A 21,902-nucleotide genomic window follows, 5' to 3' on the forward strand; every position below is an offset into this window, starting at 1 on the left:
CTGGCACAGGACACAGAGCAGCCCCTGCCCCTCCCCCAGCCCCTGGCACAGGACTGACCCCGATTATCCATAATCCCATTAAAGAACGGGAGACACCGGCAGCGGGGCCGTGGGAAGGGCCGTGCCCGTTCGCCCCCAGCCTTTCCATGGGGCAGGAATCGGGAGCAGCACCCACGATCGCTCCCAGAGGGAACCACAAAGCCTCTCTGCGGGGCTGGGATAAACCCCAGCGTGGCCACCAGGTTGTCCCAAGCCCAGCAGAGCTGCTAGCCCCTGGTTTCCGGAGAGGGAAGCACATGGATGGCGCTCCCCAGCCCACGGATCCCCGTGCCAGCCTCACGTGGACGAGGCACACCGGTGCCATCCGGTGCCAGCCCTGCCTCCAAAGCCCAGCGACAGAGGCCAGCATCTGCCTGCACCCACCCCGCACGTTTCCCACCCTGGGAAGAGTTTGTTGTTCCCTGGGAGATGGCAGCGAGGTCACTGCCGCGGGATCCAGCCCGGCCTGGGGGTGGGAATTTAGGTCAAGCTCTTCTTTGAACTTGCCTCAGCCCTGGGAAATGCGGAGGGAATTAGGGAAGGTCAGGAGAAACGAGGGGGAAATAAATGCGAATTAATTGGTTGCTAATGAGGGGGGGGGGAGCATGGAGCTCCAGAGGGGGATCATGTTGGAGCATCACCCCTGGAAGGGGAGGACCCCAGTGCCTGCAGCATCACAGGGTGCTGCATGCCACGGGCAGGGGACATGGGACACCGTGGCATCTGCTGGCAGTGTCACTGCTCAGGCACTGAAATAGCAGAAAGGTAAATAAAACCCTCCAAACCTGCGGCTTTATTCTCCAAAAATATTAATTGACACAAGTAACAGCAAATTAAAAATTCCCCGTGGTCAGAAGCAAGGCCTGGGAAGGGCAAGGAGAGGGGGGGGTGGTTTGGATGGGCATTTTGGGGGGTCCCCATTCCCAGCCCGCCTGCTGCAGGGTCTGTGGCTCATTCCCAGGTGTGTCTTGCGGATAACAAAAGCCCCAAGACCGCGTTGGGAGAATTGGGACTGGAGCACATTGACAACTCCATTGATTTTAAAAAAACCCTGAAAAATTAGAAATGTCAATTTTCACGTGTTGGGCCTGATTGCTCTAATTTTTTTTTTTTTTGTGGGTTTTTTGCGTGGTTTGTTTGTTTGTTTGTTTTTGGTTTGTTGTTTTTTTTTTTTTTTTTTTTTTACTTTTATCATTTTTCCCTCTTGCAAAACAGTGACAATTCCTGAAATTCAGGGATCTAGCCCAGCCCAGGCCCTTTTCCACACAGAATAAATACATATATTTTTATTTTTAAGCTCTCACAGGAAGGATTAACCAGCCGGCGCCAGTGCCGCCTGGCCGGGCTTGGCACAGCTTGGGCAGGACGTGGCGGAGGAGCCGCCTGTCCGGCTGTCCCTCCCTCTGCCTGATCCTTCCCTTCGGGATAAAGCCCAAATAAGCCACTTGCACAGCCAGGCGCTACCCCTGCACCCCAAACCAGCCGGGGGAGGGGCGGGATGTTTCCCAGATTTAGGAATTATTCTATTTCTTGTTTCCTTTTCCATAAACACAAGCGTGAAAATCCCGCGGGTTCCGGCCATTCCCATCGGTCAGCCAGGGAGATGCGCACAGCCCACCGAGCTGGGTGACCCCAACGTTCCCAGACCTCGTCCTGCATCCCCGGAGGGGGGGGGGGGGGGAACTGCGCCGGTGGCCCCGGGGCTACCGGAGCCGGCCCGGCCGGGAGCAGCGCCATGGCCGGAGCCGCCCGGAGCACGCGGGCGGCCGGGGCTGCGCCGGCCCGGAGCGGCCGTGGCCGGAGCTGGCCGGAGCGCGCTGGCAGCCGCGAGCAGCCGGGCAGGCCCGGCCGTAGCGCGGCCAGCCGGGCTGCTCGGTGCCGCGGCGGCAGCCGGTGCCTCGGGAGCTGCCGGCAACGGAGGCGCGGCCGGCACCGTGCAGGCAGGCCGCCGCCGCGGTCGGTGCTATGGAAGCAGCCGGTATTGTCGGGGTGCTCGGTACCGCGGAAGCCGCCGGGCTGGCCGGTAACACGGAAGCTGCCCGGGATGGCCCGTACTGTGCCGGCAGCCGGGATGGCCGGGAATGTGCAGGCGCTGCCCGGCCGGGATTGGCTGCGGGGAATGACGCCCAGCACAACAAAGGTGGAGTTGGAGAAATTCCATTAAAAAAAATTAAGAGAGAGAGAGAGAGGGAGAGGAGAGAAAGGGAGCGGAGGGAGGGAGGAGGGGAGGAAGCTGCCCCTCGCCCGCCCCGCCGGGCAGAGCCCCCCCCGCCGCCGTGTCCCGGGGCCGCGGGGCGGGCAGGAGCGCGGCCCCGCCGTGCCGTGGGGGCCCGGCTCGGCTCCCCCCCCCCACCCGCTTACCCCCCTTTATGTTTTTTATTTTCCTCATCTCTCTTTTTTTCCCCCTATTTTTTTTTTCTTTATGCAAACGCCGGCCGAGGATTGTTGCACATGTAAGGAGATTTTTTTTTTTTTCTTCCTCCCTTCCCCCCCCCCACCCCACCCCCCCTCCTTTCCCTCCTCTTCTCCTTCCTCCTCCTCCTCCTCCTCTTTTTCTTCTCACCACAGTGTTGCAAAAGCAAAGAGCAATAAAAAACCCGGCGGAAAGCGGCGGCGGGGCGGCGGGGCTGGCGGGGAGATCCCGGCGGATCCCGGCGCGCTCAGCCCGGCTGATTGGAAGAGCGAACGCAGCGCCATGGAGGCGGGGGAAAGCGCGATCGTCTCTGCGGGGACTGGAGCGCGTCCACGCCCGGGGCCAGCGCTGCAGAGCTGGCCGCCGTTCAACCGCCGCTCCCCCGCCCCGGCCCCGCCGAGCGAGCCCCGAGCCCCCGCCGCCCCCCAAAGCGGCGGCCCCGCCGGTACGTGCCCGCGCCGGGGGAGCCGCCGCCGCCGTGCCCCGCCGCGCCGCGCCGTGCCCGCCGCCCGGGCTCGCCATTCGCCGCCGCGCCGCTCCGCCGGCGGGGCTGGAGGAGGCGCTTTGTTCCTCCCCGGGCTCCCGCTGCCGCCGCCGCCACCGCCGCGCTCCGGGCTCGGTAAGGCGCTCCGCCGCCGCTCCGACGGGAACGGGGAGGGGGTCGCGCCCACCGGAGCGATTTTTTTTTTTTAGAGAGATAGATAGATAGATAAATAGAAAAGAGAGAATTTTTTTTTTTTTTTTTAGAAAGGCTGGTTTCGCGCAGGCCCCGCGGGCAGGAAGCCGCCGCCGCCACCGCCGGGGCTCGCCCGCCTCGCCCGCCCGCGGGGGGCACCGCGCTGGGGCTCGGGGCGGGGGGCAGCGCCCGGCTCGGCGGCCCCGGTGTGCCCCCCCTTCTCTCCCTCCTTTTTCCCTTCCCTTCCCTCTCCTCCTCCTCGCTCCCTCCCTCCTTCCCGCTCGCCTTCCCTCCCTCCTCCCCGGTGCCGCAGCTGGATTTCGGGGGCAGGCTTCCAGCGCTGCCCGCTTGTTTTTCCCGAGCCCGGGTGAGTCCCGCGCCGCGGCGGGAGCTGGGCGCCGCGCTCCGCCGGTGCGTGCCGCCGCTCGGCCGACCCCCCCCGCGCTTCATCTCCCCTTATCCTCGCTGTATCCCCTCTTTATCCCTTTTTTTCCTCCTTATTTTCTTTTTATCGATATTTTTTTTTCCTCCCCCTCTTTTTTTTTTTTTTTTCCGCCTTTCAACCCCTTCCCTTCCTTTCTTCCCTCCGGACCGGGAGCGGGGCTCCAGCCCCCCGCTGGGTGGGTGGGTGTTTGCGGGCTCGAGGAGGGGTCGCGGAGAGAAAAGAGGAGGGTAAGAAAGGGAGGAAAGGAAAGGAAAAGCGAGGAAAGGAAAATCGAGGAGGGGGCGGCGGTGGGGAAAAAGAGAGGGGGGGAGGATCGGGTAGGAGCCGCTCCCCGGGGGTCGGTGCGGGGAGGTCGCGCTGCCCTCGCCCGGCTCGCTGCAGCTGCCCGGCCGCCCCCAGCCGGGCATCCCCGCCCCCCCTTCCCCCTCCTCCTCCTCCTCCTTCTTCTCCTTCTCCTTCTTCTTCCCCCAGCGGCTCCGGCGGCGGGGTTGGGGCTGCGGCGGCTCGGTTAGAGCTCCCCCCCACACCCCCCCCGATCCAACCTCCTCCCTCCTTCTTCTTCCTCCACCACCACCACCATCACCACCTCCTCCACCACCACCACCACCACCACCACCACCACCTCCTCCACCTCCTCCTCCTCCTCCTCCCCCTCAGCAGCCCGGAGAGGTGGGTTTGTCTCGGCTTTATAACCGCGGGTGGAGGGGAAGGAGCGGCGGGCGGAGGCGGGCGCAGCCCGGCCATTGTGTGCCGCGGCGGAGAGCGGCCGGTAACGATGGGGGGATGCGGGGGGGGATGCGGTGAGGGGGGGGATGAAGCAGCGCATCGCATCGCTCCGGGGGGCCGGGGGTGCGGAGAGGGGCCGGGGGAGCGCTCCGCGTTCCCCCGGCCCCTCTCCGCAACCCCGGCCCCCCGAACTCGCCTTCCATTGTCTGCCCGGGTGTTGTTGGAGGGAAAGAAAAAAAAGGGGGGGGGCTCAGCTCGCTGGCGCCCGGGTGGGAACCGGGGGCGGGGGAGGCGCCGCCGGGGCCGCCCGCGCTCGGTCCCACCCGGTTCCTGCTGCCTGGTGGAGGAGGAGACTGGAGCTGGCCGGCGGCGCAGGGCATGTGCGGGCTCCCCGCCTCCGCCCGCCGGCCCGGCCCCTTCCTCCCCCGCCTCCTCCTCCTCCTCCTCCTCCTCCTCCTCCTCCTCCTCCTTCCCCCCTCCGGGCGCGGGATCCGGTCCCCCCCCCTCCCCGGCTCCCCCGCGGGGGGATCCCGCACCCCCGCCCCGCGCGCCCCCCGGGGATCCCGGTGCGCGCGCACCGCCCCGCCCCGCCATGATCCCACCGATCCCTCCCCCTGCCGCGATCCCGCCTTTCACGGCACCCCCCGCTCGTGATCCCCCGCTCCCACCGCGGGGCGATCCCCGGTTTCACGCCGCCCGGGGGCTGGGCTTGATCCCACCCCGCGGCGATCCCTCAGCCGGCCCCGGGGGTGGTCCTAGATCCGCCCCCCTTGGGGGTTGATCCCAGCCTGGAGCGGTTCCCCCCCCACCCCATCCCTTCAGGTTCATCCCGCCCCGGGTGATCCTCGGTCCCACGCTGGTGGGGTCCGCACGCCCCTCGCCCACCCCCAGGTGATCCCCGGCCCCCCCGGACTGATTCCCTCCGGTGGTCCCACGTCCGTCCCCCGCAGGGGCTGGCCCGGCCCCCAGGCCTGGCGGGGCCTGTCCCGCATCCCCCTCCCTGCAGCTGATCTCCCCCAGGGGCCATCCCGGATCCTGCCAGGGGCCCGGGGCTTCTGCCCCCCGCGGGCCATCCCCCTGCCCTCCCCGGGTGACCCAGGGCCCGGTTCTGCCAGAAGCCCCTGGACCCCCCTCCTCAGGGGCCCCCCAAGCCTGGATTCCCCCTGGGATCCCCCCCGGCCCAGGCCTGGGCCTGCTCCCCCCCCAGGCCTGTGGCCTGCCCCTCAGGGGATCCCCCTGAGGCCTCCGGCCCTGAGCTGCCCTCCAGGGACTCCCCCAAAGGAATCCCCAATGGGGATCCCCCCCGGGCTACTGTCCTGACAGCCCCCCACCACGTTTTGGGGTCTCCCTCCCTAGGTTATCCTTCCCCATGGAGGGATAAGATCCTTCCTAATGGGGTCTGAGGGCATCCTTCCACTGGAGCCTTCCTTCCCCTGTTGAAATACCTTCCTCTGGCTTGTTCTCCTTCCTGGGGAGACCCCTGAATCCCACCGAGGTCCTCAAATGCCGCCCTAGCTCCCTTGGATCTGGGGGACCCCTCTCTTCTGCAAGCATGTCCCCACCTCTGGGGAGGATTGTGCTGGATCTGTGGTGGGCCTTCCTTTTAAACCCCCATTTTGCACTGGGGGGAGTGAACCCCCTTAGAGGACATCCCTTGGAGCCCTCTTGACTCAGATTCTCTTGATCCCAGGTTTTTGGATCCCACCCACCCCAGGGAGCCACCTTGAACCTGTCTCCTCTGGGATTTATTGGGATCCCTCTCAAATCCTACCCCCCACCCTGGGGACAAACCCCTGGACCCTTCTCCCCTGCCCACACAGCCCTCTTCTCCTCCCCTGACCAGCGTGGGCGTCCCATCACCATGAAGGATCCCCCCTCCTGGAGATCTCCCCAAACCTCACAGGGATGGGTGGGAGGGGGTATTCCTGCACTCATTCACCGGGGAGTGGAGAGGATGGGCGGATGCCTGGATCAAGTTTCCCCCACTCCCCTTTAGGAGTTGGGGCCCCCCATCATGGTGGGGATGCCTAGCAGGGTTCTCCCTTTCCTTGCAGAGCCGTGCGGGAGTGATTTCGGGAAGAGGGTGAGGAGGGAGCCGGCAGGACCGTCCTGGGCACAGGCAGGTGGAGGATGAACGGCGAAGCCGAGTGCCCTGCAGACCTGGAAATGACAGCTCCCAAAAACCAAGGTGAGCCCCCGGCAGCCCCCCCAGCACGCCAGTGCTCCCGGAGGAACGCTGCTGGCACGCTTAAAAATGATAATAAATAAACCTCAGAGCGCCCCTTTCCTCAGAGGGATGGCAGAGGAGAAGGGATGGAGAGGGAGGAGGGATGGAGGATCCGTGATCCCGGCTGCCAGCGGGTCGAGGCCGGGGGGAATCTGCCTCTCCGAGTTCTGATCCACCACGGGGAACACGCACACACGTGTACGAGCACACGGATTCGTGCTCCAGTGCACCAGCAGCCCCTTGGCGCTGGGATGCTCTTCTGGGGCACTGGCGTTCCAGGGGGATTGGGAAGCAGGGGCTGGCACAGAGGTGCTGCCCTGCCTGCTCACATCTGGGCTGCATTAAAAGCCGAGCCGTTACCTTGGGCCTCCAGCTTCCAGACCCCAGCATGACATCAGAGCTTCAGCTTTTTATTGGAGAAGGGGCAGGAAAACAAGGGGAAAAAGAGAGATGTTTATTTAGGGCAGCTCGCAGGCCTCTGCCACTCCACCCCTTAAAAACCCCCTGGGTCCCCCAAACCTCTGGAGCACTGTCCAGCCCCTCGCACCTGCCAGGTCCCCCCGTTTTCCTCCTTCCCTGCTGCAGTCGGGGTTGTTGCCTCGAGCGAACCCGGCCGGAGCACGTGTCCTTCTCCGGGACTTTGGATGGATTTAATTACACCGGGGCAGCTTTCCTAATATAGACCCGGCCCAGCCGGTGCCAGGAGAGCCGGGATAAATCTGTCCCAGGGCACAGACAACCCCATTCATCCTGGTGGGTGAATGCTGCAATTCCAGCGTTTTTCAGCATGCCCCAGGTTGAGGGAGGGGGACCAGAGGGATGGAGGGCTGAGTGTGGGGGTCCCTGTTGTCCCCACCCTGCTGCCAGCGAGGATTTTGGGATGTTTCCACTGGTTTTTTTTAGGTATTCCTTTGGGATGTGGTTATTCTGGCCGTCTGTGGGGGGTTCATGCAGGGCCAAAGGTCTCTGGGTGTTTCTGCATTCGAGGGGGGAAACCGAGGCACTGGGCTTGATGGGGGCGGCTTTGGGGGGGTGTCTCATCTCCTTATCCATCCCCTCTGGATTTTTGTGGCTGTGCTGCTTTTGGCAATTCCTCCTGATTTCTGCAAGTAAAGCTGGCACCAGCTTCCCAGCCCTGTTCTGCCTCATTGGTCCTTGCCTGGGAGGCCTGGAAAGTGGATGGGAAAAACAGTAAGACAGAATTTGGGGCTGTGTTCTCTCTCCCCCAGCTCTGATCTCCCCCAGCTCTGTAGGGAATGGGAGTTTCCCATCTCTTTTGTCTCTTCATGGTGTTTTGAGATGAAGCCATGAACATGGGGACACACCCCAAGCCACCAGGCCCTCGCTTTCCAGGGGGGCTCTTTCTGTCCTCTCCCTCCATATTAATCCCTAATGAGGTCACTGTAGGGACCAGCTGGATCCCAAACTGTTCCTGCCTTGACCCCCAGCCAGGCAGGTCCAGGAGGGGAAATGGGATTTGGGGGGGGAGGGTCACATCCTGGCTATGCTCCCTTCACCAGGTCCTGTATGTCCTTTAACATCCCTTGCTTGGATTTGGGATTCCAGGGGAATTGTCCTTCCCCAGACCCCTGCAAGGGCAGGAGGTGGAGGTGGTTTTCCTCATGCTGAGTCTTGAGTGGAAGGAGAGCTGCAGCTGGAGAAATCTGCGCAGCTGGATATTTCTGGGAGCTTGGTTTCATTCCTGGAGATGGAGGGAGAGATGCTCCACTCAGATCCGTGACGAGCCACACTGTCTCCATCTCTTCAGGATCCTCTGTGTCCCACTGTCCCCATCTCAGGGGTGCTCCATGTCCTGTGGGCAGCTCCAAACACCTCAGCCTTCACCTGGCAGAGGTGTGAGGCAGGGAATGCCATGGTGAGCCAGTCCTGCGCTGCGGGAATCCCAGGTGCCCATCCCGGGATGAGGCAGCCAGGGCTGCGTGGGCGGGTGGCTCCGGGCTCTGGGCTCTGCTCCTCCTCCAGCCCATCCCCGGGGAATTTTCCTTCCGCTCCCAGGCCCTGCCGCATTCCCCAGGGCCACCCATGTTTGCAGAGCACCCCGGGCTGTGCTCCCCTGCTGGCATGGAAGCTCAGAGCAGGGAGGAATTCCCCTGGCAAGGAAGCAGCCCCAAGGTCGGGGCTGGATGAGGCGTTCAGGGCTGGGATATCCTGCCTGCTGCCTGTCCTGGCCTCCAGGTTGCTCTAGGCTCTCCGGCCTTGCCACGTGCCCATCCCACCATTCCAGTAGCGTGTTCCTGTGGGAGCTGGGGATGCTCCTCCCAGCAGCTTGGGGGATATTGGGGTGACATGAACATCATCCTGCACGGTGAGGGACCCCTCTGTGAGACTGGGGGGCTGTGCCAGGCTCTGTGCCCCCTCACTTTGTGGTCTGGGAGCTTTGACCTTGGCAGAGGTCACGGTGGAGCTGGGCCCAGGTGATCGCAAAGCTCTCCGAGGTATAGGAAAAGCAACGCTGAGGTTTTCCAGTTGCTCTGGACACATCCACTTAGAAACTGGGTTTCCCTGCTTCCTGCTTGGCTGGAGAGCTCATTGCTCCCGTGTCACTCCACAGGGGTAGGAAATAGCCCTCTGCTCCCGTGCAGCAGAGCCATCCCTTATCTGATGGATTTCTGGGATGAGCGAGTCTCTCTGGTTTGCACCGAGTGGAATTTCTAGCTTTGCCCAGATTGTTTTGGCCCACAGAAAGTTGCTCGAGGGTGATGGAAACAGCCATGTCCCTTTGATCTTTAATCTCGAGAGGCAGCATGTGGAGATTACGTGTCCTGGCGTGCGGTCCGGAGCAGCACGCCGGGAGCTGTAGTCCCGGTGTCCTGCCGGGAAGGGAAGGGAAGGGAAGGGAAGGGAAGGGAAGGGAAGGGAAGGGAAGGGAAGGGAAAGGGCTTCCTGCCCCTGGCTGATCCTGTTTCTCGCTGCTCAGACCGCTGGTCGCAGGAGGACATGCTGACCCTCCTGGAGTGCATGAAGAATAACCTGCCCTCCAACGACGGGAGCAAGTTCAAAACCACCGAGTCCCACCTGGATTGGGAGAAAGTGGCTTTCAAGGACTTCTCAGGGGAGATGTGCAAGATGAAGTGGATGGAGATCTCTAATGAGGTAATTGACACTGCATGGGACTTCGTGGCAGGGTCTGAGTGTCCTAGTGACATTCCTGGGGCTGTTGGAATTATCAAAGTTGAGTGCCCAGAGCCCTTGGCCCTTGGTGCCAGCACCATCCCGCTGCTGTCAGCATTGTGACCCCCTCAGAGGGGCTGGGATCAGTCATTTTTGGGGTGGCATTACAAAACCCAGTGGCTTTCTGCTATGCCAGGGATCTGCCCTATCCCCTATTCAAGTTTTTGTCTCTTCATTTCCTGCACAGGTGAGGAAATTCCGGACCCTCACAGAGCTCATTATGGACGCTGAAGAGCATGTGAAGAATCCTTACAAAGGCAAAAAGCTCAAGGTATTGGGCAGGAATTAGACTCGGTCCCGAAAGGGTGACCCCACACTTCCCCAGGATGTGGGCCTGTTGTCCCTGTGGCACCTCAGATCCATGTGGCTCCACTGTGGGAGCCCCTGCAGGCACCTCAGTGCCCTTAATCCTGGTGTCCGGCTGCCCAAGGCTCTGGAGGCCGCGGCGCTGGGCCTGGGCCAACTCCCGTGTACATTTAATATGGCCAGCTGTACTGCTGGCAGCCTGCATCCAAGTTTAGCTCCAGAGGGGCCAGGAGCTGCCATCCTATTCCTGGCCTGCTGGGTGGCCCTGGGGCAGCCGATGATCCATCCCTGGGAGCTGGGTCCCATCCCCTCCTCCTGCCCCAGTGTCCCCTCTTGCTCTGTGCTGACAGCTCTGGATGGCTGGAGGCTGCTCCCAAGGTTCCCAGCCATGGGATACTGTAGTTCCTTGGGGAGCCCTTGTTCCCAGCAGTTTCCCCCTCCTTGCCTGCTGTGCTTGGATCACCAGCAGGGCTGGATGGAGGCGGCCCCCAGCACTGGGGAGCCATGGGTTTGGCTGTGCCCAGGTGGTGCTGCCAGCTCCATGCTCAGTGTCCTCCACTCTGCTGTCTCCCCAGAAACACCCCGACTTCCCCAAGAAGCCCCTGACTCCCTATTTCCGCTTCTTCATGGAGAAGCGAGCCAAATACGCCAAGCTTCACCCCGAAATGAGCAACCTGGATCTCACCAAGATCCTATCCAAAAAATACAAGGAGCTTCCTGAGAAGAAAAAGGTATTTTTTTTGTGGGGGGGGAGGTGGGTCAGCAAGCTCCTTCCCACCATGTGCCTTTGTGTGCTGGGTTCTGCTCAGCTCTTCCAGTAAAACCAGCAGAGCTCAAGCTCTGCCTGGCGAGGGCTTAATCCAGTTCTCGATGGGAGAAGCCAGGTGTTTGTTTAGTCCTGTCAGACCTGTATGACTTCCTTGGCTTTTCCTGTCCTGGTTCCCAGGATCCATGGGGTGGAGGCCGGTTGGGTCTGTCCGTTGGTCCGTCTCTTCCCGACGGACCTGGATGGTGGCTTTGCCGTTGGGTGGATCTGTGTTTAAAGGGGTTAAGGCACACGCCCCACTGTGCCACCCTGTCCGGGCGAGGGACACAGGGACAGGCTCTGGGAGATGCTGGAGCAGACGTCTGCCCACCTGGAGATGCCAGAGCCTGGGCAGGGCTTTGAGGGGGGCCCAGCTTTAACTCTGGAGTGTCCAGGAAAAGTCCAGGGCACAAAGTCCTGCTGGGCCCTTTCCCAGGGCTGCTGGGATACACCGAGAGGGGAGGTGCCCGGCTGCTGAGACTCAGGCAGGCTGGAAACCCTCTGCAGGACCATTCCGTGGGCTGGGGAGCCCTTGAGTCCCTCTTGGGGTGGTGGGATGCCCAGCCAGGTCAGCAGGGATGTATCTTCCTGCCTATTCCCTGGTGCTGACGTGCCTCTCCACCTCTGTGGTGGCCTTGTGTCCCCAGATGAAATACATCCAGGATTTCCAGCGAGAGAAGCAGGAGTTTGAGAGGAACTTGGCGAGGTTCAGGTGAGCAGGCAGCTCCCCCCTCTCCATATTTCCCCAGGCCCCTCCAGGCAGATCCAGATTCCCCTCCTGTGCATAGCTCATAGAGGAAGCCCTGATGGGCTTTTGGCTTAAAGAGAAGGGGGAATTCAGCAAAAAGAGAACAAGGAAAAGGCGTCTGAGAGCAACCCTCTGGCTGGGAGACTGGATGAGAGGGAGAGCAGAGGACCAGCCATGCTCTGGGGGTCAGGATCTGTGAGGTGGGGACAGGAGCCCTGCCACCAGCACTGATAAGAGCTGAAGTGTCCCCCTAGTCACTCCAGACCTTCCCCTTGGACGTGATTGCTGTGATCCAGGTGGATCCTGACATTCCCAATGACCTGCTGCCACTTCGGCTTGCAGCCAAGCCCAGGGATGGCTGTAGCCAATGCTCCCCAAGGAGGGACAAACTTAAATCTCTCCCAAACCCCTCCTGGTCTTTTTGGGCACCCCCCAGTAGCCGAGCCCATGGAGGCTCTGCCCTGCAGTGACAGTCACCCCTTAGCAGGCAGGTTTAGGGGTGCTCTCCTTGCCACTGCCACCTTCCTGACGCTCTCCCTTCCCCACCTCCCCGCCTGCTGAAGGGAAGACCACCCGGATCTCATCCAGAACGCCAAGAAATCCGACGTCCCCGAAAAGCCCAAGACCCCCCAGCAGCTGTGGTACAACCACGAGAAGAAGATCTACTTGAAAGTGCGTCCAGATGTGAGTACGGTGGGTGGGAGTGAGTGCGAGTGTGAGTGCTGGGGGGTCCTGGACCCCGCTGCCGGGGGCAGGAGGGGGAAGGGAGAGAAGCATTTCAGGGGGTCGGGATGGAGGACACCGCTAGGAGCTCCCGGAGCCTGGACCAAGGTAAGGAGGGGCTCTGCACACCTGGAAGAGGCTCAGGGATCCAGCCCCCACTTTTTGCCAGGAAGGGGTGACCACAGCCTGAGTCAGGGCAGGAAAGGATTCCAGCACAGACATCCACCTCTGGCCATGCCCCCCACTCCCACACACCCCCACGGCTTCCAGCCACCCCATGCCGGGTGCCGTCAGGCCCCACCAGGCCACGCCATTTTTTTGCCATTTTTTTATATTTTTTCATCCCTCTTTTTTTTTTGGATTTTACCCCTCTGCCCTCACCTCTGGCTTTGGGTTTTCAGGCCACCACGAAGGAGGTGAAAGAGTCGCTGGGCAAGCAGTGGTCTCAACTCTCGGATAAAAAGAGGCTGAAATGGATTCATAAGGCCCTGGAACAGCGGAAGGAGTACGAGGTAGGGAGCAGCCTCACCCGGTCCCCTCCACACTCGCCCCAACATTCACTCCGAGCCGCTCTGCATCCCAGCCCTGCGTGGCCTCTCCCGATAGCCAGCGTGGGTCAGGCAGGTCCTGGCAGGTCCCTAGTGAGTCTGAGCCCTGCCTCTCCAGCTGTGTGCAGGGCAGGCAGCAGCATCCACAGGCACAGGATTAGGGCGATGGTTGGCTTCTCTCTCCTCCTCCTCCGGCCCCGGCAGGCGGGGGTGGCAGCCCCTCTGACCGCTCTCCCTTCCCACAGGAGATCATGCGGGATTACATCCAGAAGCACCCGGAGCTGAACATCAGCGAGGAGGGAATCACCCGCTCCACCCTCACCAAGGCCGAGCGGCAGCTCAAGGACAAGTTCGACGGGCGACCCACGAAGCCACCCCCGTGAGTCCTGTCCCTCCTGGAGCCATGGCCTGCGTGGATGCTGGTTCTTGCCGGCGAGGAAACTGGACTCTGCTGGGCTTGGGAAGCCCAGATAACTTCTGGGATCACAGACACAGAGGGGTTAGATGGGATTTATAGGACCAGTTTCTTCACGGTCAAGCCTGGGAACAGGTTGCCCAGGGCAGTGGTGGAGTGACCATCCCTGGAAGCGTTCAAAAAGTGTGGATGTGGCACTTGAGGACCTGGTTTAGTGGTGGGTTGGCAGTGTTAGTTCATGGTTGGACTAATGATATTAGAGGGCTTTTCCAGCCTTAAAGATGACATGATTCTGTGGTGATTCCTTTAAACCAGTCCTTAAATATACATCAAATACTCATTTTGGGGAGGATCTGAGCGAGGTTTACATTGATACTCTGGCTTTTAGGGGGTGGTCTAGTACTCAGCTGCCCTAAAACACAGGCACTTCCCGTCCTTGCCTGGTGCAACCTAGGGGTTGGGAGAGGCTTTTTTGCACCCAGCCAGCTGCACAGGGTCAAGTTTTCCCTAACGCTGGGTCCCTCTGTGGGTTTTTCAGGAATAGCTACTCCCTGTATTGTGCAGAGCTGATGGCCAACATGAAAGACGTGCCCAGCACGGAGCGGATGGTGCTGTGCAGCCAGCAGTGGAAGCTGCTCTCCCAGAAGGAAAAGGACGCTTACCACAAAAAGTGTGACCAGGTGAGGGGCTGAGGATGGACAGGTAGGGGACAAGGAAGGGCACCAGTGCTGTGGGAAAGTAACAGTGGGATAGGAGAGTCTGGGCTAGAAATATCCCTGGAAACAAAGCCCTCACCTTTTCTCAGTCTCTGTGCTAGTCTGCATCACCGATTCTCTCTGAGGTCCTCAGTCACCTCCCTTGATCCTGTCTCCTGTGGGACAAACAGATGGTCCAGGTGGACGGTGCTGTTGCCAAGGGATAGAGGCTGGGTCAGGGGCTGCAAGAAGCAGGGATGGAGTGAGGGATCTCTGTGTAACTACATGTCTCCACCTCCTTCCAGAAAAAGAAAGATTACGAGATCGAGCTGCTCCGCTTCCTGGAGGTGAGTGAGGAGGGGGTGCTCGGCCATGAGGTGCTGGAGATCCCAAATCTGGGAATGGGGAACTCTGCCCGGGGACTGGGATGACTTAAATGAGGAGCTGCCCTCTCTGCTCCCCCAAAACATGTCTGGGCCCAGTTGTGGGTGCTGTGCAGGTGGTTGCACGTAGCCTTGACCTTCCGTCTGTCCTAATGCCTGACCCAGCGTCTTCCAGTTGGGCACTGGGAGGTGAGGGTGGGCCCCCAGCTGGGAGGGGAGCCGGGGTGAGCAGAGGCCTGGAGCTGGAGAGAAGGGTGTTCAGTGGCTGTGGCTGTGCAGCCTCTCACTTCCTTCCCTCGCCGGGGCGTGGGCGGGGGAGCTGCACCGAGGCCACCGAGGCATCGTCCCCTTCCCCGGGCGGATGTGACGCGGCCCCGGCTGCGGCTGCAGGGCCACGGGGTGGAAAACCCAGGGGTGTGCCTGGATCCAGGCACCTGCCCACCTGCTTTCACAGGGAAACGGCTGAGCTGGGGAGGGGACAGAGCTGGGGCAGAGGGACACTGCCCAGATACAGGGTCACAGCGTGGGGACCCCCAGTCTGTACATGTGCAGTTCCAGATGCTGGTCCTGACTGGGACAGGATGTGCATCAGGACACCCAAGTGCATTAACTCCCCTTCCCCAGAGTCCCTGTTCCCCCATTGCCTCAAAGCCTCATTAGCACTGGGCTGTCTAACGATGTTTCTCCTCCTGTGCCACCCAGAGCCTGCCCGAGGAGGAGCAGCAGCGGGTGCTGGGCGAGGAGAAGATGTTGGGCAGCAACCGGAAAGGGGCGACGAGTCCTGCATCCAAAAAATCCTCACCAGAGACCGGCAAGGTGGGAGCAGCCTCGGGAGGGACGGGGCAGCACCCGCCAGAGCCTTGGGATGGGGTTGTGCATCTCAAGGGCCTTTGAGGCCTTTGGTCCCTGCATGGGCTCGCCCCCGCTGACAGCCCCGTGTGCCCCCTCAGGCCAGCTCAGAGAAGCCCAAGCGGCCCATCTCGGCCATGTTCATCTTCTCGGAGGAGAAGCGGAAGCAGCTGCAGGAGGAGCGGCCGGAGCTGTCGGAGAGCGAGCTGACCCGGCTCCTGGCCCGCATGTGGAACGACCTCTCCGAGAAGAAGAAGGTTGGTACCATCCCTGTATTCCTCCTCCATCTCCATCTGCCACTGCTCCTGTGGGCATCTCGGGCCGTGCAGGGGGTGCTCCTGCCCTTGTCCTGCACCACGGGGCACAAACGTCCCCTGAAGCATCACAGTGACCTGGCACACAGATGCCAATGTCGGCACTGGCTGTGCCTCCCCCTCTCAGCATCTGGGGGGGTCAAAAGCCGCCAGATAAAGAAACCTCAGAGGGCCCTTGAGCCTCAGTTTTAAGGCTTTGGTGGTTTTCCTGATGGGGGGAGTCCCGAGATGGGGTTGGGGGCTGTCAGTGCTACTGTGGGGACAGTGCTGGGGGAGCTCCAGTGTCCCCTGTGCCCCTGCCGTGCCCCCTCACCCTGTGCCCCCTGCCCAGGCCAAGTACAAGGCGCGGGAGGCGGCGATGAAGGCACAGTCGGAGAAGAAGCACGGCTCAGATAAAGAGGAGCGTGGCAAGCTGCCCGAGTCTCCCAAAACTGCTGAGGAGATCTGGCAACAGAGCGTCATCGGGGACTACCTAGCTCGTTTCAAGGTGAAGAGTGTGCTGGGAAAGGGGCTGGAGGTGGGATCATCGCTCCCACCAGCAAGAATTCCCAGGAATTTCTCTCTGGCTCTCACACCTGGGTTTGGGCTGGGAGCCACGGGGAGGATGGGGGTCACGGGGGAAGCAGTGCCCCAGCAGCAGCACCCCAATGTCCCAGGGTTTTTGGGTGCACCTGGTGCATGGTGGTGGTTCTGTCCCACAGAACGACCGGGGCAAAGCGCTGAAGGCCATGGAGGCCACTTGGAACAACATGGAGAAGAAAGAGAAGCTGATGTGGATCAAGAAGGCGGCGGAGGATCAGAAGCGATACGAGGTGGGTCTCTGCCCCGTCCTGCCCCTCGCCGTGTCCCTCAGCCAGTGCTGCCCCTCTCCCTGACCCTCTCTCTCTCTCCTGTGGCTCAGAGGGAGCTGAGCGAGATGCGGGCCCCTCCATGCTCCACCAACTCCACCAAGAAAATGAAATTCCAGGGAGAGCCGAAGAAACCCCCAATGTGAGTAGCTGGGGTGTGAAAAACTGGGTCTGGCTGTGCTGGTGGGAAGGGCCTGGAACAAGAGAAGGGAGGGTGGGTTGGACCCTGGTGTGGCTGGACGAGGGTTATGGACACCTGGGTTGTCTGTGCCCGCTGTCCCAGCCCGGTCCCTGCGCTCTCCCTGTGCAGGAACGGTTACCAGAAGTTCTCCCAGGAGCTCTTGTCCAACGGGGAGCTGAACCACCTCCCGCTGAAGGAGCGGATGGTGGAGATCGGCAGCCGCTGGCAGCGCATCTCCCAGGGCCAGAAGGACCACTACAAAAAACTGGCAGAGGAGCAGCAGAAACAGTACAAGGTGCACCTCGACATCTGGCTCAAGGTGGGTGCTGGATCCTGGTGCCTGGTGGGATCCCTCGGTTTTGGGGATGATGTTTGGCATGGTCTCTGTTCCCACCCCTCCTCCAGGAAACCACCACCTCCAGGCCATGTTTTGACATTTTGTAACTTAAAAGGATAAAAGTTACTTCCATGAGGAGGCTGTGCCCTGTGCTAGAGCCCTTCCGCACTCCATCCCCCATTCTGTTCCAAGCCCTCCCATCACTGACTGTGTCCCTGTCCCCACAGAGCCTCTCGCCCCAGGAGCGGGCTGCATACAAGGAACACATTTCCAACGTGAGTATCCAAGTGGCACTGCTGTGGTGAGATCCCAGGAGCTTGGGAATGGGATGGGGTTACTGGGGCCTTGGGACTGGGCTGGGGAACCTGGGGCCTTGGGAGTGGGCAAGGTCGGTCCTGGGTGAGGTTTGGATGTGCCACACTCCAGAGAGCCCCTCCAGTGGGGATTTGTCCCCATAGCAGCTCAGCAGTGGGATTTTCTCTGGGCTGGACACCAGGAAGGAGCTGAACTTGAGCCCTAAAAGGCTTTGTTTTGTTCCACAGAAACGCAAGAGCATAGGGAAGATCCGGGGTCCCAACCCCAAGATGAAGCCAACGATGCAGTCCAAGTCGGTGAGTCACAGCAGCCCCATGGGGCCACCCAGGCCCCCTCCCTGGGGAGCGTGTCAGGGGGACCCACACCCCTTGTTTGAGGCATCCTTTGTGCTTCCAGCCGCCTGCCCGGTCCTCGAGACCATAAACTTTCCCCAAATCCCTGCTCAGAAGCCATCTAGGTCGGATTTTGACCCCGGTACCTGCTCGGGGACCCTTTTTGGTGCAGTTCTCAGTAAAAATGGGGAAAGGCTCCCAGCAAGGTGTGGGGTAGGCAATCACCTGATCTGCTCAATGGCTGGAGGAACCCAAAGGGGGATGGTGAGGGGTGGGGTGGGAGCCGCACCCATGGGTGAGGCGGTCCAGGGACTCACCAAGCCCCCTCCTGTCCTGCAGGAGTCAGAGGACGACGACGAGGAGGAAGAGGAGGAGGAAGATGACGATGAAGATGAGGATGATGATGATGACAACGGCGACTCGTCAGAGGAAGGCGGCGACTCCTCGGAGTCCAGCAGTGAGGAGGAGAGCGAGGATGGGGACGAGGTGAGGCCGTGGCACGAGGAGGGCGCAGGGCCCCCCTCACCGTCCCCCTGGGCAGGGGGGCACCTGCAGCCGGGCTCAGATAGATCCGTGGCGGAGGAGCCCCCCCGGGAAGCAGGGGGACACGGGGAGAAGGAAGGGGAGCAGGATCCCCCCCGGTGTTCCCGGGGAGGGCACGAGGAGCAGCCGCGGGGCGTAGTCAGGAGCAGCCTCGGGACGTAGAGGTGCGGGGGGATGTGCAGAGCCCCCAGTGAGCAGAGAAAAATCTCCTGTCTTTTTCCTGGTGGAGATACTGAGTCTGGTCTCGGCTCCGTTTGCGCCAGTGTGAATGCCGAGTAAGTCACCAGAGTCAAAGCTTTACACCGGTGCAACTGAAATCAGACTATGCTGGATGGCGCTGGGGCCAGAAACCGTGTCCGTGCCTTGTGCTCGCCACCGGACAGGTGAGGTGTTTCCACCCCCTCGCTGGTCTCAGCTCACGCCTCTTCCTTCCCTGGCTTTAGAGGGGGGAAACTGAGGCACGAGGCGGGTTGGGCAGCCTCCCTCGGATCGTGTAGCGAGGCAGTGGCAGAGGTGAGGGCAGGACCCCCGCGCGCTGCTCCGGCACGTCCCCCCAGCACCCCGAGCTGAGCCCTCGCAAACTCACTCCTGGCTCCTGCCCGTGCCCTTCCTCCTCCAGCCCCAGACCCCCGGGGGGGCAGCGATGGGAGGGTGGGGGTCACACCCCCGCTCTGTGGGACCCCTGCGGGGAGGGTGAGCAGGGGACAAGGAGGTGACCGTGGACTAACCCTGCCCTGACCTCCCCCTCCTCTCTGCCACCCCCCTCCCAGAACGACGAGGATGATGAAGACGAGGATGATGAGGACGAGGATGACAACGACTCAGAGGGCAGCAGCAGTTCCTCCTCCTCCTCGGGGGACTCCTCCGACTCCGACTCCAACTGATCGGCCAAGCTCTTTGTAACGTCGTTTGGTTTCTCGGTTTCGGTCCCAAATCCCCCCTGCAGCCCCTCAAAATCCTTCCTCCTCTTCCTCCTGCCCCCCCGTGGGACCCCCGGCACGGGGAGCGGGGACCCGGGGGACCCCTCTGCCGAGCTCACACTACGGAGGGGGATCAGGGGCTGCTTCCCCCGGGCTGGGGGGCGAGGAGAGAGCCCCCCACCCCTGCCCCCCGCTTTACTCCCGAGGGGAAGCAATTTTTTTTTTGGAATTTCATTCTTTCCAGGGGGGTGTCTCTCCATCCCTACCCCCATAACCCCCTCGCTACCAGCTCTGGACTTTCTAGAAAGAGAAGAAAAACACACAGGAAGAAAAAAAAAAAAAAAAAAAAACAAAAAACAACAACAACAACACCCCCCCCACACACACCTTTTTTTTAATTAAAAAACCCAGAAATGGGAAGAAAATTGCCCTGGCCGCGCAGCCCCTCCGGCAGCGGGCGCGGAGCACGAGCCGAGGGGCTCAGGACTCAGCCGATGGGACAATACCTCCTTGCAACCCCCCTCCCCAGCCCTCTGCGCACCCCCCAGCATCTTGGGGGTCCTCCCTACCCCCCCCCCCCCAAAAAAAAAACCTTGTACAGTCTGGAAGCTGCCCCGGGCGCTGCCCGGGAACTGCACATCCACGGCGCTTGCCAGGGCCGGTGACCCGCGTGTCCCGGGGGGGTGGGAGCGGCGTGTGGGTGTGCGTGCGAGCGTGGGCGGGGGGCACCGAGCGTTGGGAAGGGGGGCACCGGGGCCGCCCGGGGCCGGCGGCTCAGCGTGACCAAGGTGGGGCGCGGGGTCCCCCCCCCCCCGGCTCTGTTGTCGGTGGTTGTTGTGCCGTTGTATTTTTTTTTTTTTTTTTTTGGTTTTGGTTTTGGTTTTTTTTTTTTTTTTTTCCTTTTTATAAAACAAGAAAGATCCATCCTTTTTATTTTTCATTTCCCCCTCCCCGTTTCTCCCCCTACCCCTTTTCCTTGCCCTCCCACCCCCCCCCCCAATTTTCCTCTCTGTCTCTGGTGAAGCTGCTCCTCTCCCTTCCTTCCAAATCCTGGGGGGGAACCAGAGGTTCCCTTGCCTCAGTTTACCCCAGTTACCGCCTGTTCATGTCCCCCCCCCCCAAGCCATGCTGTAAATTTTGGTGTGGTTTGGGTTTATTTTGGGGGGTCAATGCCCCCTTCCCGGGAGGGGATGGGGCCGCGGGGAATGGGGTGGGTGCATGGGGGGGCCTGGCAGGGCCCCCCCCCCTTTTTTTTAAAGCAGACACGAGCACCAGCAATCCCACGGCACCTCCCTGCAGGGTTCTGTCCCCATCCCGGGCCACCCCCCAAAAACCCACCCAGTGTCACCAGACCCCCACTCTAACTGGGGGGGGGGCTCAAGATTTGTTCCTTTTGCCGCCCCCCCCCCCTCCCCATCCTGTCCCTGGAGAGGAGCTGGGCTGGGGGACAGGATTTGGGGAGCCCCAGAGAAGGGGATGGGGGACCTGGGGGGGGGTTTCTCTCATTTTTCTCTTCACCCAAATCTCCGCAGGGCTGGGGGGGCCGGGGGGGGGCGGGGGCATGCTGCAGATTTAGGGGTTTGAGGGGTCCCTACCCCCCAGCTCTGTAACGCCCCCCCAGGTTTGCTGCTCTCAGCACCCCAAACCCAGCCGCCCCGCAAAGACATTGGGGACCCCCTCGGTGCTGAGGGGAAGGGTGGGGGGCAGCACCCCTTGTCCTTGCCTCAGTTTGGGCTGAAAAAACACCATTTTGGGCAAACTGCCCCCAGACGTGGGGGGGAAGGGGTGAACCCGGGTGCTCCCGCACGGACAATCCCCCCGTGTCCCCCCGGGACCGGGGCCCCGAAGAGAACCCAGATGGTGTCCCCCCTCCTCAATGTCCATCTGTCCGTCCCTCTGTTTCCCCCTCCCACTTACCCCAATCCATTTGGGATTTTTCCTTTCATTTTCATCCCAATTTTTAATCGCCGCCCCTCCCAAAATCCCCTAAGGGGAAACCCCCCCCCCCCCCCCACCCCAATCCCTTTTTTTCTGCTGAATGTACCCAGCACTGTCGTGTTTTAGTGGATGTGTTTTTAGTACAAAAAAAAAAGACAAAAAAAAAAAAAAAATTTAAACCCCACCTTTTTTTCCCCCCACCTTTTTTTCTGTTAAAAAAAAAAAAGGTAAAAAAAATGAAATAATAAAAAAGAAAAATTCTTACAGCGCCGACAATTTGGGAGGGGGTGGGAAAGACGTTTGCGCTGCAAGAGAATTCCTGAGTGCATTTTGGCACTGCCACAAAATCCCGGGATCCTTTAGATGGAAGTTCTTGTGAATTACGTTAAAAAAAAAAAAGGCAAAAAAACACCAAAAAAAAAAAAAGATTAAAAAAAAAAATCATCTTTTTTTTCTAATATTTAAAGAGTGTTTTTGTAGGTTTAAAAAAAAGACAAAAAAAAAAGGAAAAAAAAAAAGAAAAATAATAATAATCCCGACTCGGAATTTGTACGGCTGAGCGGGACACAGGGGTCGCGTCCCCGGTTTCCCGGTTTGCTTGGGGTTTCGGTTCTTTTTGTTTTGTTTTGTTTTATTTTTGAGTTTTTTGGGGTTTTTTTGTTTTTCCTTTTTTTTCTCTTTTTTTTTTTTTTTTTTTGTATAATAAAGTGAAAAATAATGTTTCTGTTCTCATGTCATTACTATAAAAAAATAAAACTTTAGGGAAGAAAAAAAAACAAAAAAAAGGACAAGCGTGAGGAGTGTTTTTCCTCCTTCCAGTGGGAGGGAACCCCTAGGGGTGATTTTTGGGGGCTCTGTGGCACTGGGGGGCCCACAGGGATCTGGAGACATCCGTGGATCTGGAATGTCACCGGGATCTCCCAGTGGGGTCCGGAGGGGTGAGGGCCGGGGGGTGCGGGGTTCCTGCCGAGGGTGCGGGGTCCG

General features: G+C 60.6%; 1 protein-coding gene across 12 annotated transcripts; it reads left to right on the forward strand.

The window, feature by feature from the left end:
- The first annotated feature begins 2,422 nt into the window (after positions 1-2,422).
- UBTF (upstream binding transcription factor) lies at positions 2,423-19,298 on the forward strand. 12 transcript variants are annotated; one of them, XM_068211872.1, is made up of 23 exons: positions 2,423-2,492; positions 2,608-3,071; positions 6,354-6,487; positions 9,465-9,640; positions 9,906-9,989; positions 10,600-10,755; positions 11,477-11,541; positions 12,141-12,270; positions 12,702-12,812; positions 13,094-13,227; positions 13,802-13,943; positions 14,264-14,305; positions 15,044-15,157; positions 15,292-15,447; positions 15,836-15,991; positions 16,206-16,316; positions 16,406-16,494; positions 16,663-16,852; positions 17,098-17,145; positions 17,413-17,481; positions 17,857-18,003; positions 18,324-18,443; positions 18,831-19,298. In XM_068211872.1, exons 3-23 carry the CDS (start codon positions 6,430-6,432, stop codon positions 18,942-18,944), a joined length of 2,412 nt encoding a protein of 803 aa, XP_068067973.1. In that variant the 5' UTR covers positions 2,423-2,492; positions 2,608-3,071; positions 6,354-6,429; the 3' UTR covers positions 18,945-19,298. The 12 variants fall into 12 exon arrangements, with proteins under 12 accessions (XP_068067973.1, XP_068067976.1, XP_068067972.1 ...); XM_068211875.1 differs by lacking the exon at positions 2,608-3,071 and having other exon boundaries at positions 2,459-2,492; XM_068211871.1 differs by lacking the exon at positions 2,423-2,492 and having other exon boundaries at positions 2,576-3,071.
- The last annotated feature ends 2,604 nt before the right edge of the window (positions 19,299-21,902 follow it).

This window comes from Anomalospiza imberbis, chromosome 22 (assembly GCF_031753505.1).
Source record: "Anomalospiza imberbis isolate Cuckoo-Finch-1a 21T00152 chromosome 22, ASM3175350v1, whole genome shotgun sequence".
Classification (NCBI taxonomy): Eukaryota; Metazoa; Chordata; class Aves; order Passeriformes; family Viduidae; genus Anomalospiza; species Anomalospiza imberbis.

Bases quoted from the DNA above. Each gene is read 5' to 3' on its own strand.
- UBTF (XM_068211872.1), top strand. From the start codon at position 6,430: ATGAACGGCGAAGCCGAGTGCCCTGCAGACCTGGAAATGACAGCTCCC. The intron at 9,641-9,905 runs GTAATTGACACT...TTTCCTGCACAG, and splicing joins GGATGGAGATCTCTAATGAG to GTGAGGAAATTCCGGACCCT. The intron at 16,317-16,405 runs GTGGGTCTCTGC...CCTGTGGCTCAG, and splicing joins AGGATCAGAAGCGATACGAG to AGGGAGCTGAGCGAGATGCG.